This window comes from Oenanthe melanoleuca, chromosome 3, assembly GCF_029582105.1.
Source record: "Oenanthe melanoleuca isolate GR-GAL-2019-014 chromosome 3, OMel1.0, whole genome shotgun sequence".
NCBI classification, from domain to species: domain Eukaryota; kingdom Metazoa; phylum Chordata; class Aves; order Passeriformes; family Muscicapidae; genus Oenanthe; species Oenanthe melanoleuca.
The window spans coordinates 46,549,867-46,572,876 of NC_079336.1; the positions used below are offsets into that span (position 1 = coordinate 46,549,867).

The following is a 23,010-nucleotide window of genomic DNA, read 5'->3' on the forward strand; positions in this document are numbered from 1 at the left end:
GCCAATCCCTGCGAGGGAGAAAGCCAAAGAACACTTGTGAGAAAATATGTAGAGACAGTCCTTGAGAGAAGAAAAGGACTAAAGCTTTCTCAGGTGTTTTATTTCGAAGATGTGCAATGCTCCTTGTCTTTTCCCCATTTCTCTCTCTCTCAAAAAAAAAAAATCTAGGCACTTTACTTCTCCCACTGCAACCTGACACAAAAGACCTTCTCAAATAAATCACTCGTGCAGTTGTCTGGTATGACATAGTGTCAGATGCTGTCTTTTTGATAAGTTCATTTCCTAAGCAATTTGTTTAACCCTTTTTATAGACATTGTTTTCTGTGACTAAGTCGTGAGTCATTTCTCAACACATGAGTACTCCAGGGAAATGTCACACTCGTCGCTTGTTTCTCTGCCTGCCTGGCTTCACCATATGATTTTTGTAAGCCAAAAGGACAAGAGTTCTTCCTTTTGTTTGTCCCATTCTGCTGACAGCTGACTGTTGTTGGCTCTGATTGGGCTACTCTGTAGGCTGACCTTATAGTTGTTGTAAGGCAAATGAAGTATTTGGAAAAGAGCCCCTTCCCTAATCTTTGGAAAAGAGTTTTCCTTCCCTAAGAGTATCAAGCAAAATGAAGAAGCTTTTAGGAACCTGCTACTATGGGTATCACTCATCAAATATGTGTCATGATGTGAATGTCATTTTTTGTGTCTCAGAAGTCAGTTCCAAGTTGCCCTAAAGTAGCCACCACCACCAAGATGAGGCTGTCCAGGAAAAATCAAAGTGATCATTTTTCATCCCAAAGATTTGCTTTAGGACAAAAATGCTGTCATTCACCTCAACAGAACAGATGGGCTGAGGGCTTGTAAAGGGTCATTTGGAGTTTATATTTGCAGTTTATATTGCAAATAGACTCATAAGTCTGAGCAAGTAAATCCAAACTGCTTTGAATTGTCTTTATTATCTGTGCCTGTGGGCAGCTAGGGACGAGTGTTTGCACCCAGGTACAGTGACAGAAGGCAAGCACAGACTGTGGCAGTCCCAGAGGAACACTCCCCTCAGGAACTGACTTTCTGAGGAAGCAACTTGGAGTCCTGGGCATGCCTGCTGTCACAAGGAAGGAGTGTCCCAAAGGCTGTTCCAAGATACTGCAGTTGGTAGCTATAAAACCCGTATCTAATTCACTGTAAGCACAAGGCTGTTGTCTCCCTGTCCCACTCCCTTCATCTTTCCCTCTCTTTTTTTTTTCTTTTTTTGTTTTAAACTCTAGAGACTTGAGTTGTGTACTTCCATGGTCTAATGGTGTTTTTAAATGGGAAATGATTAGGAAATGTTCTAAGGGAAGTATTACTGCCTTGGAGTGCAATTCAGCTTGTGGCATGCAGGTCCTTGAAAACCAGGTGCTCTGTTTCTGACCTTAATCCTTCCTGACTGGCTGCTGTGCCACAATGGCACGAGCTGTGTGTGTTTGGAGGGTTTATCTCAGGGACCCTGCCTAGATCCCTTGGATTGCTTTTGAATGCAGTGTCATTTTCTCTAGTGAGTTACTGCTGGTTGCAAGCATGCTGTACTTCAAAGGTCAGAAGGCATTAATCTTTCTCTTGAAGCTTATATGATGAGAAATGTGGATGCTGGAATTGCTGCCATGCAGAGGCAACTGGATCCTGGCCATTCCTTGTCAGGGTAGCTTTAGAGCTCATACCCATAAAGGACTGGAGCCAAAATCCTTTTGTCAACATTTGGATTGATACTGAAAGAGAATGAGTGTGTTATGAAATTCTTTGCTAATCATGAGACTTTTCCAGCCTAATTATGTCATCTAAACTTCTGAAATCTTCTTTGTTCTGTCTGTAGGGCCGTACTGTGGTAATGTGATGCCTGTCCCCAAAGAAATCATTCTAGATAGCAATGAGGCAACTATTCACTTTGAGAGTGGATCCCACGTGTCAGGACGAGGTTTTCTGTTGTCCTATGCCAGCAGTGATCATCCAGGTAAGGTGACACCCAAAAATAGTAGAAGATTAGTGGCATAGTTCCCCCTATTTAATTATCATTTCTACACATATAGAGCTTTAGCCTAAATGTTTGTTCCTAAATATTTCCAGATTAGCATGAGCCATGGTATTTTTAATAGCATGTGTGAAAGGAACAGTTGTAACCAGATATAATAGCTGCTGAAATCCTACCTAGACCATTTGCAATACAGGGCCAATGGATGGTAAAACAGCACCTTCTCCTTCTGTGTTTTGAGCTCCAGCATCCATCACACTGTAAAGGGGTAAAGTTTTCATTCCCAGAGCGTTTAATGTTCTGGAGGTCTGTTCAACTTTGAAGAAGTTATAAAGCGTAAGAAGAGTAGAAGAGGGACTTGAAAAGAATGAAAGAAAACCATAGCTGTTGCTTCCAGTCTAATAAATTTGCTTAAGTATTATACAGAGAGGTCTTTAAATGTAATTTCATGTTCTGGCAAATATTTGTCTGTATTTTTACATCCTACAGTGGGAATTGACATTTGTAAACTTTTCACAGATCTAATCACCTGTTTGGAACGAGCAAACCACTACACAAAGGCTGAATTCAGGTAAGAAAGGTTTGCAGCTCTGCATCCTGGCTTGCTTTACAGTATCTGTTAACTGATTCAATTGTTAGAAAATGTTAGACAGTCTTGGTTTTCTGGAGAAGTGAAGTTTGTTGAGCCCCAGTGCTGTAATGGTCTAATGCCTGGTTGTGAGAAGCAGTAGTGCAGAATGGAAGACTGTGGCCCAGAAAAGTGATGGAATGAAATTGCAGAGCTCTCAGCAATTCTCATTAAGTGCATACATATACATGGTATATGTTAAAAGAGTTTCCACTTTGAAATTCAAAGTAGCCTCAAATTCCAGTGCTTCCTTTGGGAGCAGATCACGTCCCAGCTGATACAAGATTATCTGAGGACAAGCTATAATTTCTCGGTTCCTTGAACTTTGTGATAGGTTTGAAATGGTAATAAATTGTGCTCTTCTGGCTGCTGTCTGGATGTGCATATAGGCTTCTTATCTTACTCTGAAAACTTGTGTGGTAGCATTTCTAGAACAAGAGAATTAAACAGAAATAAATGTCCTTGCTAAACTGCTTTTCTGGTTCTTTGTGTGCTACTGTGTTCAGTGCACCTATGATCTCAAGGGTCCATTTATTTAGCTCCTAGATGTTGCTCACTAACAGAGCATCAGCCAGAAATGACTGCTAAAATATTTATTGGTTTAAGAGCATTTCTTTTGTTTGTGTGTACTGTCACTACAGTTCATGCCTTAAACAAGCCTTTCTTCTCTCACTGCAGCAGATACTGTCCTGCTGGCTGCAGAGACATAGCAGGTGACATTTCTGGGAATATTGGAGAAGGATACAGAGATGTAAGTACACACAATAATGGGGGGAAATTTATAAATACAAAAGAAACAAGAATAGAACCACTTGGTTTCAACTTTTGCTGCTTGACTTTTGTTAGTAATTCTTCTGGGCTGTTTTTCTATACCTTTTATTATCAGTATAGAAGTAAGTTATCAGTATATAAGCACACAGAGACACTTTTCAAACAGACAAATCAATTGTGTGAGAACAAAGTCCACTGATTGTCAAATATACCTACTGACTTGTGGTTTCTGACTTTCTGGAAAAAGCCTGCCTAGTGTTTGTCCTTCTCAGGGCAGTGCTCATCCATGTACGAAATATTTCTATGATTTTAGCTTGTACTTGTTTGGTGACCACATGTGAAAAAGACACATTTCAGTAACACGTGGGTTTTCTTTAAGATTATGACTGCACTATCCTAGCATATGCTCTGAGATGAAATAAATATTGCACACTGCCTAACCACATCCCACCAGTAACTACCAGCCTCCAACAACAAGAAGTTATTTTAAGTTATTTTAACTTCTTGTTCTTTAAACTGAAAAAAGTTGAAGTGGTTGCATTTATCCACAGCTCATATCACTCAGAGCTCTGCCCTCTCTGTGCCCCTCGCCCAGGACTCTTCTCCTGTCGTGTCTGTGAAATCTTTACCTCTCTCACAGAGGAGTAAACCTCATCATACCACTGAAGAAAAATCCCACCCTATCACAGTCACTGAGTTTCCAGAAGTCATTGCTCACGTTTAACCTGTTCATCCAGTTATTCAAGCGTGCTGGCTCCAGCCTGGAAAGTGGCAGAGCTGAAGAAACAAAGAAAAGCCACATTACATTCTCATTAGCTGGAGTTATTCTGCCCTTGGTTCCAGTGATTAGGGCAGAAAAGCAGCACATGGCATGACCTCATGCAGATTTTATCTGCACTGAGGAATTTGCAAAAGAAATTTTCCCTCCACCATTAAGGAGGATTTTCTGATGGGAAGAACCTGCAGGGCTCCCCTGGAGATGTGCTGCCTCTGTGCCTCCACTGTCCCCACCCCTCCCTGGGGGAACAGCCCAGCACCCCAGCTTGCCCAGTAGCACAACCCAAACTGGGCCAGCGTGAACCTGACCAACCTCTGCCTGCAGCCCTAGGAAAGTCTCCTTTGTACCTTTTTCTGTCCCTTTCCTGCCTTGCCCTAGCCCTGTTGTTGCCACTAGCTGGCACGTGAGCTGTCCTGCCTGTATGTTTCAGCACTATCCCACCCGAGATAACGGGAAATGGGCTGCACTTAAAACTCAACACATAGCCAAATCCCCTAATGTACACCATAACTCAAATCCTAAGGTGCAGTAATAGATAGGTCTGCCATCAGGCAAGACCACCAAGGAATTATTAATTTATCTTCCCAAGGAAGTGTTGCCTTGCCTTTGGCTTTTTTGTCCCAGAGGAGTGACAAACTTACAGCACCTTCTCAGAAGCAGACTATTTGTTTTTTCATTTGAAAAGAAAAATTACTTGCTCTTTCTCCCTCCCCTGCCTCTTACATCTCTTGAGCTTTGGATTTTATGAGCTGTAACCCCTGTATACGGGTGGTTGGCAGGGAAGGCATGGCAGTTTGTCAGATGGATTTCCTGAGCTTGGCTCCTGCCTTTCAGACGTCGCTGCTGTGCAAGGCTGCGATCCACGCCGGCGTGGTGGCGGACGAGCTGGGCGGCCAGATCAGCGTCACCCAGCACAAGGGCATCAGCCGCTACCAGGGCGTCCTGGCCAACGGGGTGCCCTCCCTCGAGTGAGTACCGGGGCTGGGGCTGGCACCGGGCACAGCTGGGCACAGCTGGGCACAGCTGGGCACAGCTGGGCACAGGGACACTGCCCACCGCCAGCACCAGCGGGTGGGGACGCCCTGTTGGGGAGGAAAAGATGTTACGTGTGTATTATGGCAATGGAGACAGGAAAAGGTTCCAGGTTTTCAGTGCCTCTGTACCATGTAGGGTGGTATTTTCTTTTTTTTTTTCCCCCTTCAGTTCCTTCAAATTACTTTGTTAGCAGATACATGAGAGTACGATGTTCTGCAACAAACAACTTTAATCGATGTGCTAATAAATCATGGCAAATTCATGTTGAAGTTTAAAAAAAGCCAGGAAAAATGAGTAAGTAAAAAGTGCCATTGAGCCATAGGGGATTTAATGAACAACTCCTTAAACATTGTGCTTTTGACATGTTCAAAGTTTTTCTATTTTAGAATATTTATAGCAAGGGTGTTATATTTACCACTTATCTTCTGACTTTTAATTGTACTGCTGTTGAAGTAGAAATAAATCCTCTAATCTCTATCCAGCACAGTAAGACCTTCCAGCAACTGCTTCTGTCATTCCTGTTGGTTTATAGTTTTTAATTTTCAAATGTTATCTGGATTTTACATGAGGCCTTTTTTTTTTTCTTTTTTAAGAAGGGAAGTTTCCATCCCATAGACTGTAAGAGCTAAGTCAATATGTATTTTTTATACTATTTTCCTGTTTTCTCCATGATTTCTCACACCCTCCTGACAATTTTACAATCGTGGTTTCATTCATAAAAAAAGGCATTCATGTGCTCTGTTGCTGTGCTTAAACTTCAGCACAGACCAAAATGGCATTTATGTACAATGGCACTGGAGTATACAAAGCTTTGTAGTATGTAGATCACAGCCAAAAAACTGTACAGCCTAAATATTTCCTATTTTTCTTGGAAGTTAGTTGCCAAAGAAAATTAGTATAAACTTGTCTCAAGCAAAGCAGGATTGAGAACCCTGCTCAGGCACCAAGCCCCTCCATAAAACAAACAATACAAATTCTTTCCATCACACATGCCAGCTTAGTGAAACCCTAAATTAAATATTTTGTACCTTATCTAAAATTGTTACAGAGCTGTTCACATACATTCCCATGCTTGTGAGCCTTGAAAATCCCAGTGGAGTAACACAGACAGTAGCACATAAAATTCTATAATGAAAGGGAGTTGTGATTTGTACATTTTTTCCCAGCACAAGAGCCAGTGGCCAAAGAATGAAGTGCATAAGACTTCAAGTGTGCATGTGCTGGGGGGTTTGGCCCATTTAATGTGAGAGAGACCCTAAGGAGGAACAGACCTCTGTAGCTCTCCTGCCTATAGGGGCAGACAGAGCCACTCCTCGAGCATCTCCAAGGGACAGAATTGCCCTAGGAGCAATTTCTAGCTTTCTACAGGTTACACAGGAAGCCACAGGCTTGCACTGGGCTGTATGCCTACAAACTAGATGTCACAAAATTTGAGAAAATGGGAGTGTCAGCACATCACTTCCTAGGATGTGTCTGCCACACCTGGCAGCTGGGACAGCTCTAGAACAGATGAACTGTTGGTGTGAGCCCAGGAGGGGGAAACTGGAGTATGTGGGGAAATGCTTTTGCTTCAAAACATGAAAAAGTGCTCCTAGAAACAGTAGGCCTGTTCACTAAGAAAATATACCAATGCATTTTGTGCTTTAAAAAAATCTTTTATGAGAGATATCTACAAAGGTGCCTGTCTTCTCTGTTCTGCAGCACCTACATGCTGAAAGAAAATCCTGTAGATGAGCTAGAGCCTGCAAGAAAAAATTGGTGCTTGAGCAGCAGTGCCTTAAGAGCTTTTTAGATGCCCTTAAATAAGAGCTTGCTGAAGCTTTTAAAATCTCATTTATAGTGGATTTCAGTATTAAAGGTTTAAATTATTTAGCGACTTTAGCTGAAATTGACCTCATCAAAAGCTCTGCTGGAGTGCATCGAGCTGTTAAGTATCTGTGTTGTTAACGTGGAGCTGTGTCTCACTCACCCTCCACCCTGCAAGGGCTGACCTTGGCCTCCCCACTCCAGTTCTCAGTGTTTCTTACACTCCAGCATCTGGGAGGTGTCCACTTGCCATGACCCATGTGCAGACCTGCACCCCCAGGTGCTGTAATGAAGACTGATTTATTGGGTGGATTTATTGGGCAGTTCTGATAGAGACTGTGTACTTGTCAAGAGTGAAAGATGGGATTCTGGGTTAACCTGCACTGCTTTGGAAAAGCTTGCTTGAGACCAGTTCTGGCAAAAAAAATAAAAGGCAGGATCCTGAAGATTGTCAAGCAAATGAGGAGCATGGGGCAAAACCCTCCCTTAAAGGACGAAGTGGAAACTGTGTGACAAATTCCAGCAGTCACATTAAGAAACTGATGAATTACCACTTACTGAATTAGCTTGTTCTCTTTAGTGAATTACTAAAGAAATTTGTCAGCTTGATTTCATAGCTTTGTAGACCTTAGAAATGCTAACCTCCTCTATTTGCTAAATTTGCAACCCTCTGTTTGAAAGGGTTTGGTTGACTTTTTTCCATTATGAGTATTCAAGGAGCACTGTGATTGCTGTTTTGGGTCGGTTTTACTGATGACATAGGTATTTATTTTCTTCTTTTCCCTTGGAATGAATTGCTTTGCATTCACTAAAACATCAACAACTGTTTTGGCTGTGATGTCAAGCTGGTTTGAAGTGAGCAGAGTGCATCTGATCGCCCCTGAGGATTGCCTGTGGGGAAGATGTGGGAGGGAGGTTTGTGTTTCCCCTTCTAGCTACTCAGCCGCCTACATGCCCAAATAAATCAGCTCCCACCCAGAGCTCTGAAGGGCTTCGTTTGCCTGTAGTCATTAGTTTTCCCTCAGTGACAAAAAAAGGCACTGTTTTTATTGACCTTGACATGGGACTACTTTCCTGTTTTTTCATTTGCAGTGTCTAAAAACATATAGCCTTGCACACCATGGTAAGGCTGCAGGCAGTACCTTGGGGGAAATTTTCCTGGCCAAAAACAAAGAAAAGGCAGCCTGAAAGGGAGCTGTCTCCATGCTTAGTGCAGAAATTGTTTTACTGCTTAGTCATGCTGGCCAAGGCTTTTCCAAAGGGGCCAGTGATGCGTGCAGCTAATCGAAGTGACAGCGGAGGGGACAGATTTTCAAGAAATCCAAACTGATTTCATGTTAAAACCCTGGCTTGGCTTTTTATTAGATAGCCAGCTGGAGTCATTGCTTCTGGAATGAAAGCTCAGGGGCACCTCCTTGGGAATTAGAAAGTGGCTCCCTGAGAGGCCAAGGAAAACTCAGCTTTCCCTGAGAGTGGTGATTTTATCTTGTCCTGCATTGGGTGAGGCTGTGTGGAGTGGCCCAAGAAATGGCTTTTCCCCTGGAGCAAAACAGTCCATGTCAGAAGGAGGAAGAAAAAGGGAGCCATAGATGTGGTTAATGGAGCATAAAGAGCCATTCCTGATGGGAGATGTTGGCCAGGTTATAACAGATCTGGTTCCCACCCAGATTAAAACAAGGAGTAGTTTTCATCCCATTTTCATCCTATGGCACACCTGTAGCCCAAGCAGGAATGGCCAGAGCTCCTGTGGTTTAGTCTCCATCAAATGTAACTCTTTCACAAGCAGCAGGAGTAACACGGTGATGCAATGGGAAGTCACTCCAAAGCTTTAAAAAATGCTCAAACCATTTAAAAATTACCTGAATTCGATCACAGTAAGAGTGCTTTTAAAGGGGTCAGTATCCAGCCAGCAGAGAAAGTGGCTGTCTGGCCAGAGATATTTTACTGGATCAACAGTAATTCTGAAGCTCTACCTCAGCATTCCTGTGACCACCTCATGAAAGGCTGAATTACTTTTTTCTTTTCTTACAGTGGTTCTCTATCAGATAAGCGGTTTACATTTACTTCCAACGGTAAGAATAATTGCTTTGTTTATAGCTATTTAAATATTTTCTGTAAAAGTTTTAAAAAATAATCAGGAGAATGTCAGGCTGTGTCTAGGAAGGATATTTTAGGACAACAGTTTTTTAAAATTGGCAAGTGAATAAAAAAATTGAAGGGATGTGAAGTGAGCTAGAAAAAAAACACAGAATATGTGCGGTCACACGCACATAGATGAGAAACAGAAATAGTATTCTGCTGTTACATTTCTGGTGCCAGCATATGAAAAATGACAATCAGATAATCCCATTTTTATGTACTTTAGGCCACAGAAAATGAAAGCAGTTTTTCTTCAGACATTTGTAATTTCCATCTTCATCATACAAGCAGAGAAAGAAAACATAGGAAAAATGAAAATATATTTATATTGCACTGATACAGAAGGAGTTTTTGTTTATGGCTTTCCAAGATGCAAAACTTGCTTTTAATCTGTCAAGCCATTAATTTGCATAAAACACAGCAGAGAGGGGGGAAGTTCGCATTTGTTCATTTGAATTATATTTCACTCATTTGAGATAAAATCATTTACTATTCTACTGTAAACTGTAGAGCATGTATAGGCCTTTGAATCTGCCAAGGAATTATTTTTAACTTCATTGAACCATATTCCCCTGGCCTGTTTTCTCTGAAGAACCTTGATGTGCAGAGACTTTGGTGGAGTTTGTAGTACTTACCCACAGATATTATCTTCATGATATCACATCTTGGCAGCAGTATCAAGGAGCTTCTCTAACGAGTAACTTTCCTAGCCCTAATTGCAGGTGGGAATCATGAAATATTTACAGTAAAGTATTCTTCTCAGTACAGTGCCTTCATCTGTGAAATGTTTTGTACAGCAGAATTAGTTAATGCCAATCTCAAAACATAAATATTATGTTTCAGAAGGAAAAATTTAAAAATAAAAAATGTTTTCACAGGAATGAGACAAAAGTGCAGAAATTAAAAACCTAAATGGCAAAAATAGCAGATGTAGTCAGAAGGTGTCATGTATGTAGGAGTTAGACTGGTAAAGGATTGGAACTGCAGCACTCTGGTACTGGATCATACACTACAAATTGACTGGTAAACACCACAGCTAATGGAGAGCATCAGGCTAGCACTAGATTCAGCAACGTCTGACTTTGCTGTTGTGGGTGGTCTTCAAATGTTGCTAGCCTAATATAAAAATATCCTGTGAAAATGCAAAATAACTCCTTCTGCCTGTCTGTGTGGGGACTCCTAGGCTGCAACAAATCTCTCAGTCTAGAAGAGGGATTCCTCTCCAAGAGCCAGGTTACTGCATCTTCCTACTGGGAGGAGACCAATGAGTTTGGGCAACTGCTCCTGTGGTCTCCAGACAAGGCTTGGCTGCAAGTCCCGGGATGGTCTTGGGCCTCGAACCACAGCAGCAACCGTGAATGGCTGGAGATAGACCTGGGAGAGAAGAAGAGAATAACAGGTATGTGTGTCACTCTCTGGTTATTAGAAATGAGTGCTTCAGCTGGAGCAGAAACTGAATGCACCTGAAAAGCTGGTAGTGCACTAATGCAGAGTTTATTTTGTTAAATGTAATGAAATGTTCTGCACTCGGGAATATTCTTTTCCTATTTAAAACATTGTGGCTATTTACAAGACTGGTCTTCCTATGGGGATATAACATTGAACTCAACTGTCATGCATATCTGATCTGTAAACAAGCTGACAGAACACAATACTTGCACAGGGAGCAGTAGAGTGGGTGGATGATCAGGAATCAACAAGAAACATGATAGTCACAGCCTTTGAAACCAGGCCTAGGTGAAAGAAATTCCTGTTTCCATCTCCTGGTTTAGTTGAAAAAATGTAAGTTACAGTTTCTGCTAAAGATGTAAAGATGGCTGATACAGACCATAATATCAAAAAGCAATTTACATTTTGGAATCACAGAATGAGTAAAATTGGAAGGCATCACAGTGAGTCATATGGTCCATCCTCAAGCAGGGCACACGGCACAGGATTGTGTCCAGGTAGTTCTTGGATATCTCCAGTGGAGGAGACCCCACAGCCTCTCTGGGCAACCTCTGCCCATGCTTGGCCACCTGCAAAGAAAGTTCCCACCTGCACAGAAAGTAAAGAAGTTCTTCTTCATGTTCATGTGGCACTTCCAGTGTGTCAGTTTCTGCCCACTGCCTCTTGTCCTGTTCTTGGCACCACCCAGCAGAGCCTGGCTCCACACCCTTGACATCCTCCTTCAGATACAATGGACATTGATGAGGTGCCCTCAGTCACCTCTTCTCAAGGCTGAGCAGGCCCAGCTCCCTCAGCCTTTTGTGCTCTGTTAAAATGTCCATCACTCTAAGTTCACAATTTTAAACAGATCTCCATTCTTCACCCAACTTTTAAACTCAATTTCAACACAGTTTGAAAAATAAACTAACATCTTGAAGACCAAGTTTTCCAAATTGTTTTGGCTTCTGTGTTTGTATTTGAAAATGCTCCCTTAAAACAGGCACATAGCAAATGAAAATGTTTCTTGCATTTTCTTAAAAGGGATTAAGACCACTGGTTCTGGATCCATGAATTTCAACTTTTACGTGAAGACATTTACAATGAACTATAAAAATAACAACTCAAAATGGAGAACTTACAAAGGGATTCTGAGCAATGAAGAAAAGGTAAGGGAAAGTGGGAAGGGTAGGAAAACACAAAACAATAATGTGTATGCTGTCTTGACATTGAAGGGCAAGCTTTCACTGCCAAGAAAGATTAGGAGTTTCAAACTTGTCTAGACTTGGGCTGTCTTCACCAGTGTAATTTATGGCTGCAGAGTAGATAGTGAGCTTGTTGAAACAAGGGAGTTATCCAGGGATTGGTGTGTGGGACACACACAGGGAGGTATGTGTATGTCTGCACCCTCCTTTTAGACAAGCAGTGTAGTTGGAGCTGTACAGCAGCTGTTGGGGCGGGTCCTTCGCTCAGCTCAGTGTTTGCCCCTGCCAGGGATGCTGTTGGTATGGCACCAGCAAAGCTGAGAGTCAGCTCCAAATGCATTGGGATGGACAATCCACCTCCTCCTGCCAAATGAAACAACCCCTCGGGTGAAGGGCAGAGCTGCTGGTGGAGTTTGTCTGAAAACACTTTCCCCTGAAAATCTCATGTTTCCTTTCAAACAAAAGAAATCCCAAAAGTCTTCCTTCCTGCCCACATAGTTTTCACAGTCAGACCTCCACTCATCATTCCTGAGGGATCTCAGCTTGCCTCAGGAGAAGGCTCTACCTGGTCCTCAGGCCTGATGGCAGTTTTTGAAAAATTGGCAGAGCTGAACAGAGATTTCTTGATAGCTCTGATTTTCTTAGCTTGCATGGCAAGGAATTTCACTGCCCAATATTAATGGGGTTAATATTATTTCAGATGTTAAGCTGAGAGGATGCTGGGCCCAAAGAGAGACAAATCAGCCTAGTAGAGGGTGAACAGCAAAGGCTAGCTGTTTAAAATGTGCAGGCTTGCAGTTTCCCACAGTGACTTGTTAAATACAAATATCCTTTGAAAGTATTATATATGATCTTAGTTTCAATAACTAAGGTGCATGCCAGAACCTCTCCCATCAGAACCCCATGTGGCCTGGCATTTTGTCTGAGATATGCTGAGCTCACTTCTCTGTCTCATCAGGCTTTTAAGTTTCCCTAGATCGTGCTGAAGCATCTCCAAGAACTAATATTGCAAGGATGACTGTTCTGCACAAGGGGCTGAGCTGATTCTGGGAAATACTGTATAAGTGCAGTAACAACTGTGTAGTTAATAGTCATTCTTCAAGCTTGACATAGAAAACTTACCATTTTACTAAAATGTCTAGAAATGGTTCACCTCAGGTTTTTTTCTTTTTATGTTTCTATCTCCTATTTCCAAGAAAGGGTGCTGCAGTGCTCTTAAATAAAACAATGACAGTGTTATACCAGCATACATTAACTGGAAATTACACAGTATTGAAAAGCTGATAATCTTTCTCCTCCGAGCTAACAGAAAAACATGATCATCAGGCACAACTTATTTCTTTCCAGAACTCTCAAATCCTAAAATCTTGTGGCTGAATCCCAGGTTATCACTGTGTTAGTCTTAGGCTGATAATCTTTTGAAGTCGGATGTCAGGAGCACTTTGAAGAAAGAGACTTTTAAAACAGGGCAGACAGTGTGTGCACCTTCCTTTGCAGGTGTTCCAAGGCAACTCCAACTCTGCGGACGTGGTGCGCAATAACTTCATCCCTCCCATAGTGGCCCGGTACCTGCGGGTCATCCCGCAGACTTGGAACCAAAGAATAGCGCTGAAGCTGGAGCTGATGGGCTGTCGAATCATGCCAGGTATGGGGGGCTCAGTGCCTCTAAAGCCCTCTGTGCTGCCCCAGTGCCACTGATGTCCCCTTCTCTCTTGCAGCCAACAGCTCCTTTACGCATTCAATGTGGCAGAAACCGAGCCAGAGCACAGAAACCTCCCTTGGAAAAGAAGACAGGACTGTCACAGAGCCCATCCCCTCCGAAGAAACTAACCTGGGTAACACTACCTAGTGCTGCATTTTCTCTAGCATGCATCATGTCTTCAGCCCAGTCTGAGTGAACTTTAAACTTTCTCACAAATCAAAACTTTTATTTTCCCTTCAGACTTTATTAATGACAGAGCGAAGAGGGAGGAGCAATAGGTTCTTTTTGTCTTAAGGCACAGAAAGAGATTGAAAGCCTTAATTTTCCTTGATGTGTTAAACATTGGGCTTTGGTTTCCCTGTCATATTGGTTGATTTGCCATGCTTGGTGGGTGGCTCAAGGGAATACAGTGAGCACTCAGCAGCAATTTTTGGGAGAGTTCTTCCTCACTCTCATCCTGTGTTTTAGAATTTTTTAGTAGGTGAAGTAGTCATCTCACAAAAGTGTTATCTTCTCTCCACACAACCATGACTCCTTCCAGAGCAAGTTACCAGCTGAAAGCAGCATACACTAATGCCTGATTGTGTAATTAAACACTTTTTCATAATGCCTCTGTTAATGGGGACTCAGACAACCTTAATTTATATAATTCTCCCTGAATTTGCAATCTTCATCCTTTTATGTTGTGGACCAAACTTCTCAAAAAGCAAACAAACAAAATTTAGTGCTTATGCTGACTGTTTGGTGGGCTCATAGCCAGGCAGGAATTGCCAGACCCACTGTACCAAATGCTACTACCCATTAGGTAGCTGATAGTTGTAGAAATGCCTCTGTGAAAAAACTGGTTGTAAGAAGCAATCAGTGGAAGAAAAAAAAGTCCTGAAGCTGCTTGCCAAGAGTGAGCAAGCTCAGTTCATCTGTGCAGTGGTATGAGTAAACCATACCCATATTCAATGAAAATGAAATCTACTGAGATTTCATCTGCTCAATTGTAAATACCCTGTGGACACTTCTACTGCCTTACTCTCACAGCTGGCAAGTGTCTGTAGAAACAGGGAATGGCACAGTCCTGACACAAGAACCACCCCACTGCTAATTTTCAAATCCCTGCTCTAAAGCATGTTGTGTTAGAATTTAACAATGCCTAAACAGGTTTTTCCCTAGGTTCCCTCATGGAAATCTTTGAACTATTTTGACTGAAATATTTCAGCCAATTCAGCATGAGCCAGATACTTGGCACATAAAACTGCAGTCTCCTTTGGCAGATTTATAAGCAACTGCAAATAGAGTATGTATGAGTGGCTTTTAAAAAGTCATCTAGAGTGTAATAGGAAAGAGCTGCTCTTTGTAAGGATGCATATAGATGCCAAGTCAAGTGTAACCCTTGAGAAAATCTATTCAACTATTTTGTTTCAACATTGTTCCACACAGGTACATGGCATCCAACCATGGCTGAGGATTGGTCTTTTAGTTTTACAGTTGTATATTTTCATGTTCTCTTCAAGAAACATTCCTGCAACATCATCTACCTTTTGCTATAGTGAAAATTACCAGCTTTAGAGTAATTTACCTTTTAAACTTTTATCACTTCTTCTTTCTCATGCAGGTTTAAAGCTTACAGCCATAATTGTCCCCATCCTCATCGTGCTGTTTCTGTTCGTGTTCTCTGGAATTTGTATCTGTGCAGCCCTACGCAAGTAAGATACTGGTTTTTGTCAAAGGAGATATTTGTGGGTACCTAGCTAGCATGTCCAACTCCATGCCCTCTTTCCAGTACCTCCTTACCAGGAAGCTGGGAATTGATCCTTGTTTTAAGTAGAACTCACCTGTCCCTGTAAATTGTATTTCTTACTGTATGCCTCCCCTAGTCAAAGAAAAATGAAGATAAAGCAGGTCAGAACTGTGCATAACCAGCTGTTCTCTTCATCCTACACATACCCACAAGCATTGAGGTGTAAAGCAGTCAAAGACAGGATACTTGTCACACCAAAGCCAAATAAAAATTCAGTGAAGGGAAGATTTGAGCTATCTATCTGGATCATTTTCTTTTATTTCCCTCCTGTTGTGTTTCTGCTTCCCAGTCCTTTAAGTTAGGGCACTTAACCTAGCAGGCTAAAGGCAGTGCTCAGCTCTGTGGAGTCACACACATACACTGGTGTGAGCAGCTAAAACAAAGCTATTTCCTCTCACAAGACTGTGGAGTGGAAGAAACACTGCTTCCTGCTAAATGGCCATTCCTGTGAACCTGCACTTGCAAGTTGAGCCAGGAATGCTTCTGTCAGCAGATGGGGATTTGGAAGTGTAAGCAATGCTCTGGTGATGCTGCTTCATCACCAGTGATGCTCAGCTCTGCCCTGGATTCCCAGTAAATCTATAAAATAGCCAAAGAATTCAGAAGAGCAGACCCAAACCCAGCCCAAAGTGGCACATATAGACATAGACACATCAAACTGATGAATGCCAGCCCCAGAAATTTGAACACCAGCACTCACAGCTGGCACATAGATGGAGAAAAAGAAAATGTCAGGGTGCTGGTTTGCATGCCTGATGTTTTAGTACACAGCAACCTCCAGGAACTCAAAGTGAAGCCTTGTCCTCAGCCACCAAGTAAAAAGGCTCTGCTGGAGCTAAGCCACGAAGCTGAAATGCTGTAAGTACTGATGTTTATAAATCCTTTCCTCTCCTTGCAGGCGAGAAGCCAAAGGACTTTCCTATGGATTATCCAGTACTCAGAAATCAGGTTAGTGGAGAATCAAGCACTTTGTCCTGCCCTGTCCACTGGGCCAGCAGGAAGGGGTTTATGCAACTAAGCATAAGTGGAATAGCATCCACATTTCCTCATTCAAATTCACCTCTTCATACAAGGGAAACAGCAAATGATAGTCCCACTTGTGTCATCCTAGCACAGTGCCCTGAGAAACAATATAATTTGGTTTCTATGACAGAAAGGCAATTAACAAAAGATCTATTATACAGAGTGCATAAATTAGCATGTAAGAGTGCTCCCAGGTGCCCTCCTTTCCCTTCCCACTTCCAAAATACCTATTTTGCAGAAAATTGCTGCTTTTCTTTTCTTTTCCCCACAGCAGAGGGGATTGCCTTTCTCTAAGAGAGCAAGGGATAATAATTTTTTATGGCTTTAATATTTTCTTCTTGCTGCCCTCCCTGGTTGAAACTGTATTTAAAAATCCTAACAACAGTTAACTGTATTGAATGAGAGATTGGCTTGAGCACACTGCTTTAGGAGATGACTGCAAAATCCCAATGAAGTATTTTCTTTGTCTTGCTCAATAACATTTTCTAGAGTTGAGATGTTTTTCCTGGCCAACCAGTTCTGTAGAGGAATATCCTTCTGAAACTCGGCTTTCCATAAAAAACTCAAACCACTAAGCACTTCATATCTCTTGACAAGTTTCTTGCAATAGCTCAGCTCCAAAATTTCATCCCTCAGCAGGTGCTGACGTCAGTGAAAGGAATGCTGTTACCCACTGCAGCTCGCCCTCATTAGAAAATTAATTTGTACTTAACATCATATTTGCTAATATGATTTTTCAAGGTCACATCATAATCCTTTCTCACTTGCTAATGAGGACAAATCCCAAGAAATTGGAAATAGCCTCTTACCCAGTCAGTTCATTTGTTGTATGTCTGCTTCATAAACTGAGCTCCTAAGCCCTTGTGAACCAGGCTTGGGGCTTAGAAAGCTGTGAGTCAAACTCACCTCTGCACAGACCTCCTGGCACAGGCTCCAGCAAGTCCCTGACACTGGGCATTTCTTTCTTTTCTATCTTGCAAGGATGTTTGGAGAACAAGTCAATTCATGAGTGCAGGTGCTCAGATACCAATGAAATGGAAGCCACACTAGTCTACTGAAAAAAGTAAAAATTTTTAGCATTATTTTTGCCACGTATTCAATGCCAAAACATAACTGACTTAAAGTTGGTATTTTATCAACATGCTTTGTTAAGGCATCACTGTAGGCACCTACAGAGTTTGAGCCCTTCTTGCCAAAAAATCTTATATAAACTTGGAAATCCCAGTTGATGATTCACTTCTTCCTTCACCCTCCATATTTAGGGGGCTTTTTTTAAACAAACAGCCCGTTTTAGTCATGTTTTTTAACTATTTTAATATATTGACAGCAATGAGAATACCAAAAATTAAACTTTCTGCTAAGTCTTATGATTCTAAGCATTTAACTTGCTGACAGGATTTCTATTTTTATTTCTTTTTCATAGGTTGTTGGAAACAAATCAAGCAGCCCTTTACCAGACATCAGTCAACTGAATTTACCATCAGCTATAACAACGAGAAGGAGACACCACAAAAGCTGGACCTGGTCACCAGTGACATGGCAGGTAACAGCTGCTCCCCCTCAGATGCTTCTTTTTGTCTGTGTGCAGAGCCAGCACCAGGGAGAGGGATGGCCCAGCAATGTTACAGGCTTCAGCTTTTATGCAAACTGAGGACCAGGAATAGATTTATTCATGTTCATCCCAAATGTATAGTGAAGCAGCTAAATATATTAGGGAGGAAAAGACACACTATTTTAGAATTTTGTTTTCTTGGAGTTGTTGGAAAAATTTCCTGACTCTGAAATAGTTACAGCTGAAGGTAATGATGAAAGGCACTTAGGCATGGATGAAGTGCAAGATTGTGCCTTGGATAGGATTGCTTCCCTTTGCTGACTAATTTTTGTGTTTCTATTTAAACACAAGTGTCTCTGGAAATGCAACAAAATATGATGATCCTTGCTGCTGATCTAATAGAAAAATTTGAATATTTGATCAAATAGAAAAAGTTGGTTTATGGTGGGATTTCATGTCTAACTGGAAGAAGTTGTGCTGAGATCCTTGTGCAGCTTTTTTGAACTATCTGTGAGATAAGGCCTCCTGAAGAGGAGGCAAGTAGATGAGAGAGAAGAAGAAAGCCAACCACAGCACTTCTCTCCTGTGCTACCTTGGCTCCAGGTCACTGTTTGGATAGAGCAAATCCCAATGAAAGAGCATCAGTACTATTTGCATCCCAAAGGGATGGTTTTTTAATTCATCCTCTTAGCACATCTTATCCCCGCCTAGTCTAGTCTGTCTGGTAAGACTAGAGAGACCAGCCATTTCAGGGGATCAGTGATCAGCACTCTTGAAGAAAGATTAGTTTGCTGTATCCAGCCTCCAGATCTTAGAAATTCCTTAGAATTTCTTCATTGTGTTTGGCAGAGAAATAGATTTAAAAAACAAATAGATGGTTACTGTAATTCCATATGGTGCTGCTCTCAATATCTTTCAAAGACAGTTTCAGTCCTTTATAGAATCTTCCAATATAAATACAAAGAGACCTATAAAGCAGTTTTAAGAAAAGAGAATGAATAGAGGTTGCTCACAAAACCTGGCTGGTTATTTGGTTCCTTGGCCATGCCTGGGAACACTTTGCTCTCTCTACCATCCCCTCAGTGCTGTGTTTGTGGGAAGTCTTGAACTCTCAGCCTGGCACAGGCATATTCCCAGCCTCAGCATTTCACCTGCAGTCTCCTTAGAAACAAAAACCACGAAATAAGAACGTGAATGCAACCTAGAAATGTGCTGTTTAATAATTCAGTTTCAGGGAGCACACGATTTGCATATAGGTTATCATGCTACATGGAATTCCCTCAGTTCAGACTCCCAGCTGCCTGCTGGTTCCCAAAGGCAGCCAGGAGGAAGTCAAGATGCTTCATCCTGAGCGAGAGAGATTTCTGGGGATGGCGGCAGCGATGCTGGGGAGAGAGCTGCACTACTTACTTAGAGAAATCTCATAACACCTTCACCCTACATGCTGAAGTTTGGGACGCAGCCAGAAACTGCCAGAAAGATTCACAGGACATATGGGATGGAATTCGACGCTCATGTCGGATGAACCGCGATGCCAGAACAGAAACCGAGCTAACTTCTTCACGCCTGCATGAAAACACGATGCTTTAGCAGTGTCACTTGCTAGAGCTGTTCAGGCCACCGTATGTATCCGCAAGAGATTGTCACCAGCGCCAAAGCGAGAAAGTTAGAACGTTCACTTTTCTCATAATAGTGTGACTTGTTTCTTCAGAAAACCTTCTTGTTCAGATCTGCTCGCACGGCAGCCTGGCACTTACCTTAACCAGAGGTGCAAACACGCACTTCTTGTGGCCCTGTTTCCCCCATCCCACTCCTTGCTGCTGCTCAGGCTGTTTGCCTTAGGCCAGCCCTGTCCCTGCTGTCCCCCTTGACCTGTGACTGCCCAGTGCCTCCGGCAGCACCACTCCTGCTTCTCCCCCCAAGCTCATCCCCCCTGGCACGCCTGCAGCCCTGCTGAGCTGGCTTAGCACATTTCACACTTCCATTGACTCTCTTGGCTGCCGTTTTGCCTAACTTCATCCTCTTGTCAGTCAGCTACTGTGAGATGCCTTTTAAATAAAGCCGGCTCGTTAAGAATCCTCTGGGCATTTTAATTATTCCAAAAGTGGAACACTCATTTTGGAGAACTTCTCTCTTGTGGATCTTCATGCAATGTCCTTTGTCCAGTTTGTTGCTAATATTTTGTTGACCTCACGTTCTTTAAGGGTTTTCAAGTATACTCCAGAAATGTTAATTTATTTGGGAGGGTAGGTAGGCAAAGGGAGGGAGGGAGTAGAAAAAGAGGTGGCAGATTGGAGTTTCTCTGTGGAAGAGCTTCTGCAATGTTCCGCAACTCTTGCTTGCTGAAAGAGGTTACAGGATTTGTGTTGGGGAAAGGTTTCTTCCCCAATAACCACACATTTGATACAATAAGAGAGTAGTTTTTCAATGTAAAATACCTATCTGCATAAGTATTATATACATAAGATAACCAATCTGTACCCTATTGAGCATTTTGTGCTTCTTTTTAGATTATCAGCAGCCTCTCATGATCGGAACCGGGACGGTAACACGTAAAGGATCTACTTTTCGTCCCATGGACACCAAAGAGGAGGGAAGAAGGGGGAGTTCTGAGTTTGAAAATCACTATCACTGCCCTCTCAGAGCTAACAGGCACGAATATGCTCTGCCCCTGACCAGCCAAGAGCCCGAGTACGCCACCCCCATCATAGAGCGGCACATAGCAAGAGAAGGTAATTTCCCCTCTGAGAACGGCTACAACGTTCCTGTCGCCTCCTCTCAGATACATTCCCTTGCTGCTGGCAGCTTCTCCAGCTCCTGTAAAACCGACACCAGGAACGGAGACTATCAGACACCCCAGCGTGTCATAAACTACGACAAACCCAAAGTTAACGGTGTTCTGACCTCGGTGAGCTACAGCACAGACTACCAGAAGCCCCAGCAAACTTCTCTGGGGGGCGAGGGCTACTCCACGCCCAGGGACTGCCTGAAGCCCATAAGCCAGACAGCAATGACAGCTCTCTTGTGATGTGCCGAGCAGGAGCGGCACGGTGCGCAGGAACGTCGCTGCACAGCTTTCCCAAGTGAAAACAGAGTTTGGAGGGACTCTGCTGTGGGAGGCAGAAGGCAAACAAGCCCTGTGTACATAATATTGCTGTCTTGCTGGGTTCTGACATCTGAAGAAAGCATATGCTGTTTATCACTGTTTATAGCAAGAGAGATGTTATCAGTGAAGACTGTACATCTTATTTTCTGTAACTGATCTCAGTGCTCCATTTGCAATGTGTGCAATTTGTACATAGCTTTTATTTAAGGAGAATTTCTTAGGTTTCCTTTTCACCTGGGGGTTTGAAAGGATTACAGGAATGCCTATTTAAGAAAAAACAGTCCTTTTTTTCTGTCTTTATCTTACCTGCTGCTGTTCTGGCAGCTGTAAATGGTGTATCTTATGGTTGTGTTGATTCATCTCCTTTCCTATGATAACTGAAGATAGGGCTGTAGTTTTAACTGGGAGGATAGAAGTTAAATTACTTTCTGCATAATGTGCATGAGAGAAGGCAGCTGAGTATTTAAATACTGTGCTCAAACACAACTTCCCAGCTGCTTTTTTAGCAGCAATTCTCACATGCTTGAATTTGATCTAGCGTACAAGCTGAGCCCATGTAACTAGCAATTCATGTTAGAAAACAGGTAGAAAGGCTGAAACTGGTTTTGGGTTCAAGCCACGGTTATCACTCCACAACAGAGGAAAAAAACACACAAACCCAAACCCAAAAAATAAACAAAACCAAACAACATATCCAATACCAGTTAATCTGGGGAAGTTATTTTAATTTTTTTTTTTTTATTTAGGAAGGGTGTGTGTAACCAAAATGTGAATTTACAGCTGAGAATTCAATGCTCTTTAAGCTCTTTTTTTGCTGCTAAAATATAAGGAAATTTGTTCCTTGGCACAAAGCAGCAAACTTCCTGATCTCCTCATTTCTCCACTAGGTATTTTTCTGTCTTACAAATTTAGTGTAACGTTTCTGTTAGAAGTATTTCAACTAAAACACGGTGTGTGTGTGTGTGTATGGGTTACTGCTGCAGTTAAATTTGCAAGACTCTTGTTTTCCAATAGTTTTTCTTTTGCAGCTAATGTTTCCCTTAGTTCCATTTTCAGACAAACTTGAAAAAGCTTGGGATTGGGTGCAATGTACCACACAGCAGCTCTTTCAGCCCCTCTTTCAGCAGGGGCAGCTTTGGAGCAGAACAGCTTCTGGTCGTGACTGGCACCGTCCACTGCCCTTCTACCTCCAGTGCTTGGGGCATTTCTTTGAATTCAAAAGCTTGTCCTAAAATGTCAAGAAGCTATATACTTCTGTGAAGAAAGAATGGTGCTATACTTAGAGCACAAGGTTGGGAAACGAGACCAGCAAAACCTGAGCTCTGGGAAAGTCGCTCTTGGAAGGCCCTCCCTTTATTTCCTTGTAGATAAACAGGATGATCTGCGATCGGAGTGCTTTCAGCTCTCTGGGTGCAAAGTGCTGTCAGAGGACACACTGGGTGCAGTGGTACTGCTCACAAATACTGCTCACTCCAGCCAGACCCCCACTTAAGGCAGGCTCTGAGCGGGTTCTTTGCACACCCTTGTTCTGCAGCCTCAGGTGGTGCCATTGCCCCGCTGCCGCACCGTGCATGCGATTCCCGCGCGAAAGGAAGAGTCAAGGTGACCTCGTAGCCTTCCTGTGTTTGCTGTCAATACAGTTTCTGTGAAATGTCTAAAACACCTCAGGTCCTGAAGTGAAACAGCAGCAGCCTGTTTGTCAGACCGAGCCGGGCGGTGTTGTTTACCTTCTGTTGTTTACATGTCTGTGTAAATAAAGAACACTGGTATTTGTAAATCAGCCACCCAGGCCTGCCACTTCACTCCATCATCGCTGCACACCCACTCCCACATACCCTGCAGGGTGAGAAGGAAGTGTTCCTCACGCCCTGCAAAAGTGCCAGCTGCGCTGCTGCAATTCACAGCCCCAGTGTGACAGCTAAAAAAAGATCCTCTCAGTGCCCCATTTAGCCCAGATTTTCTGTCCATAAGCTCTAGAGAAGAGCCCACAAACACTCCTGTGCCAAACGCTGCTGCTGGATGCATATGATTGAGGAAAGGATGAGGATGCCCTCC

The 23,010-nt window shown here is 42.6% G+C and overlaps 1 protein-coding gene across 2 annotated transcripts in view; it reads left to right on the top strand.

Moving 5' to 3' along the window:
• The window catches only part of DCBLD1 (discoidin, CUB and LCCL domain containing 1), a 46,642-nt gene extending 23,907 nt beyond the window's left edge, over positions 1–22,735 (top strand). Inside the window, exons 3-16 of one of the 2 annotated variants that reach the window (XM_056488138.1) lie at positions 1,838–1,975; positions 2,513–2,564; positions 3,300–3,372; positions 5,005–5,138; positions 9,043–9,083; positions 10,334–10,549; positions 11,620–11,744; positions 13,278–13,425; positions 13,499–13,615; positions 15,089–15,179; positions 16,173–16,222; positions 17,721–17,840; positions 19,300–19,471; positions 20,360–20,450. In XM_056488138.1, the coding sequence (XP_056344113.1) occupies positions 1,838–1,975; positions 2,513–2,564; positions 3,300–3,372; positions 5,005–5,138; positions 9,043–9,083; positions 10,334–10,549; positions 11,620–11,744; positions 13,278–13,425; positions 13,499–13,615; positions 15,089–15,179; positions 16,173–16,222; positions 17,721–17,840; positions 19,300–19,439 (1,445 nt within the window). In that variant the 3' untranslated portion in view covers positions 19,440–19,471; positions 20,360–20,450. Of the gene's footprint in view, positions 1–1,837; positions 1,976–2,512; positions 2,565–3,299; positions 3,373–5,004; positions 5,139–9,042; positions 9,084–10,333; positions 10,550–11,619; positions 11,745–13,277; positions 13,426–13,498; positions 13,616–15,088; positions 15,180–16,172; positions 16,223–17,720; positions 17,841–19,299; positions 19,472–20,359 lie in introns of both variants that reach the window. The other variant, XM_056488137.1, reaches the window with a different exon arrangement.
• Positions 22,736–23,010: the final 275 nt, after the last annotated feature.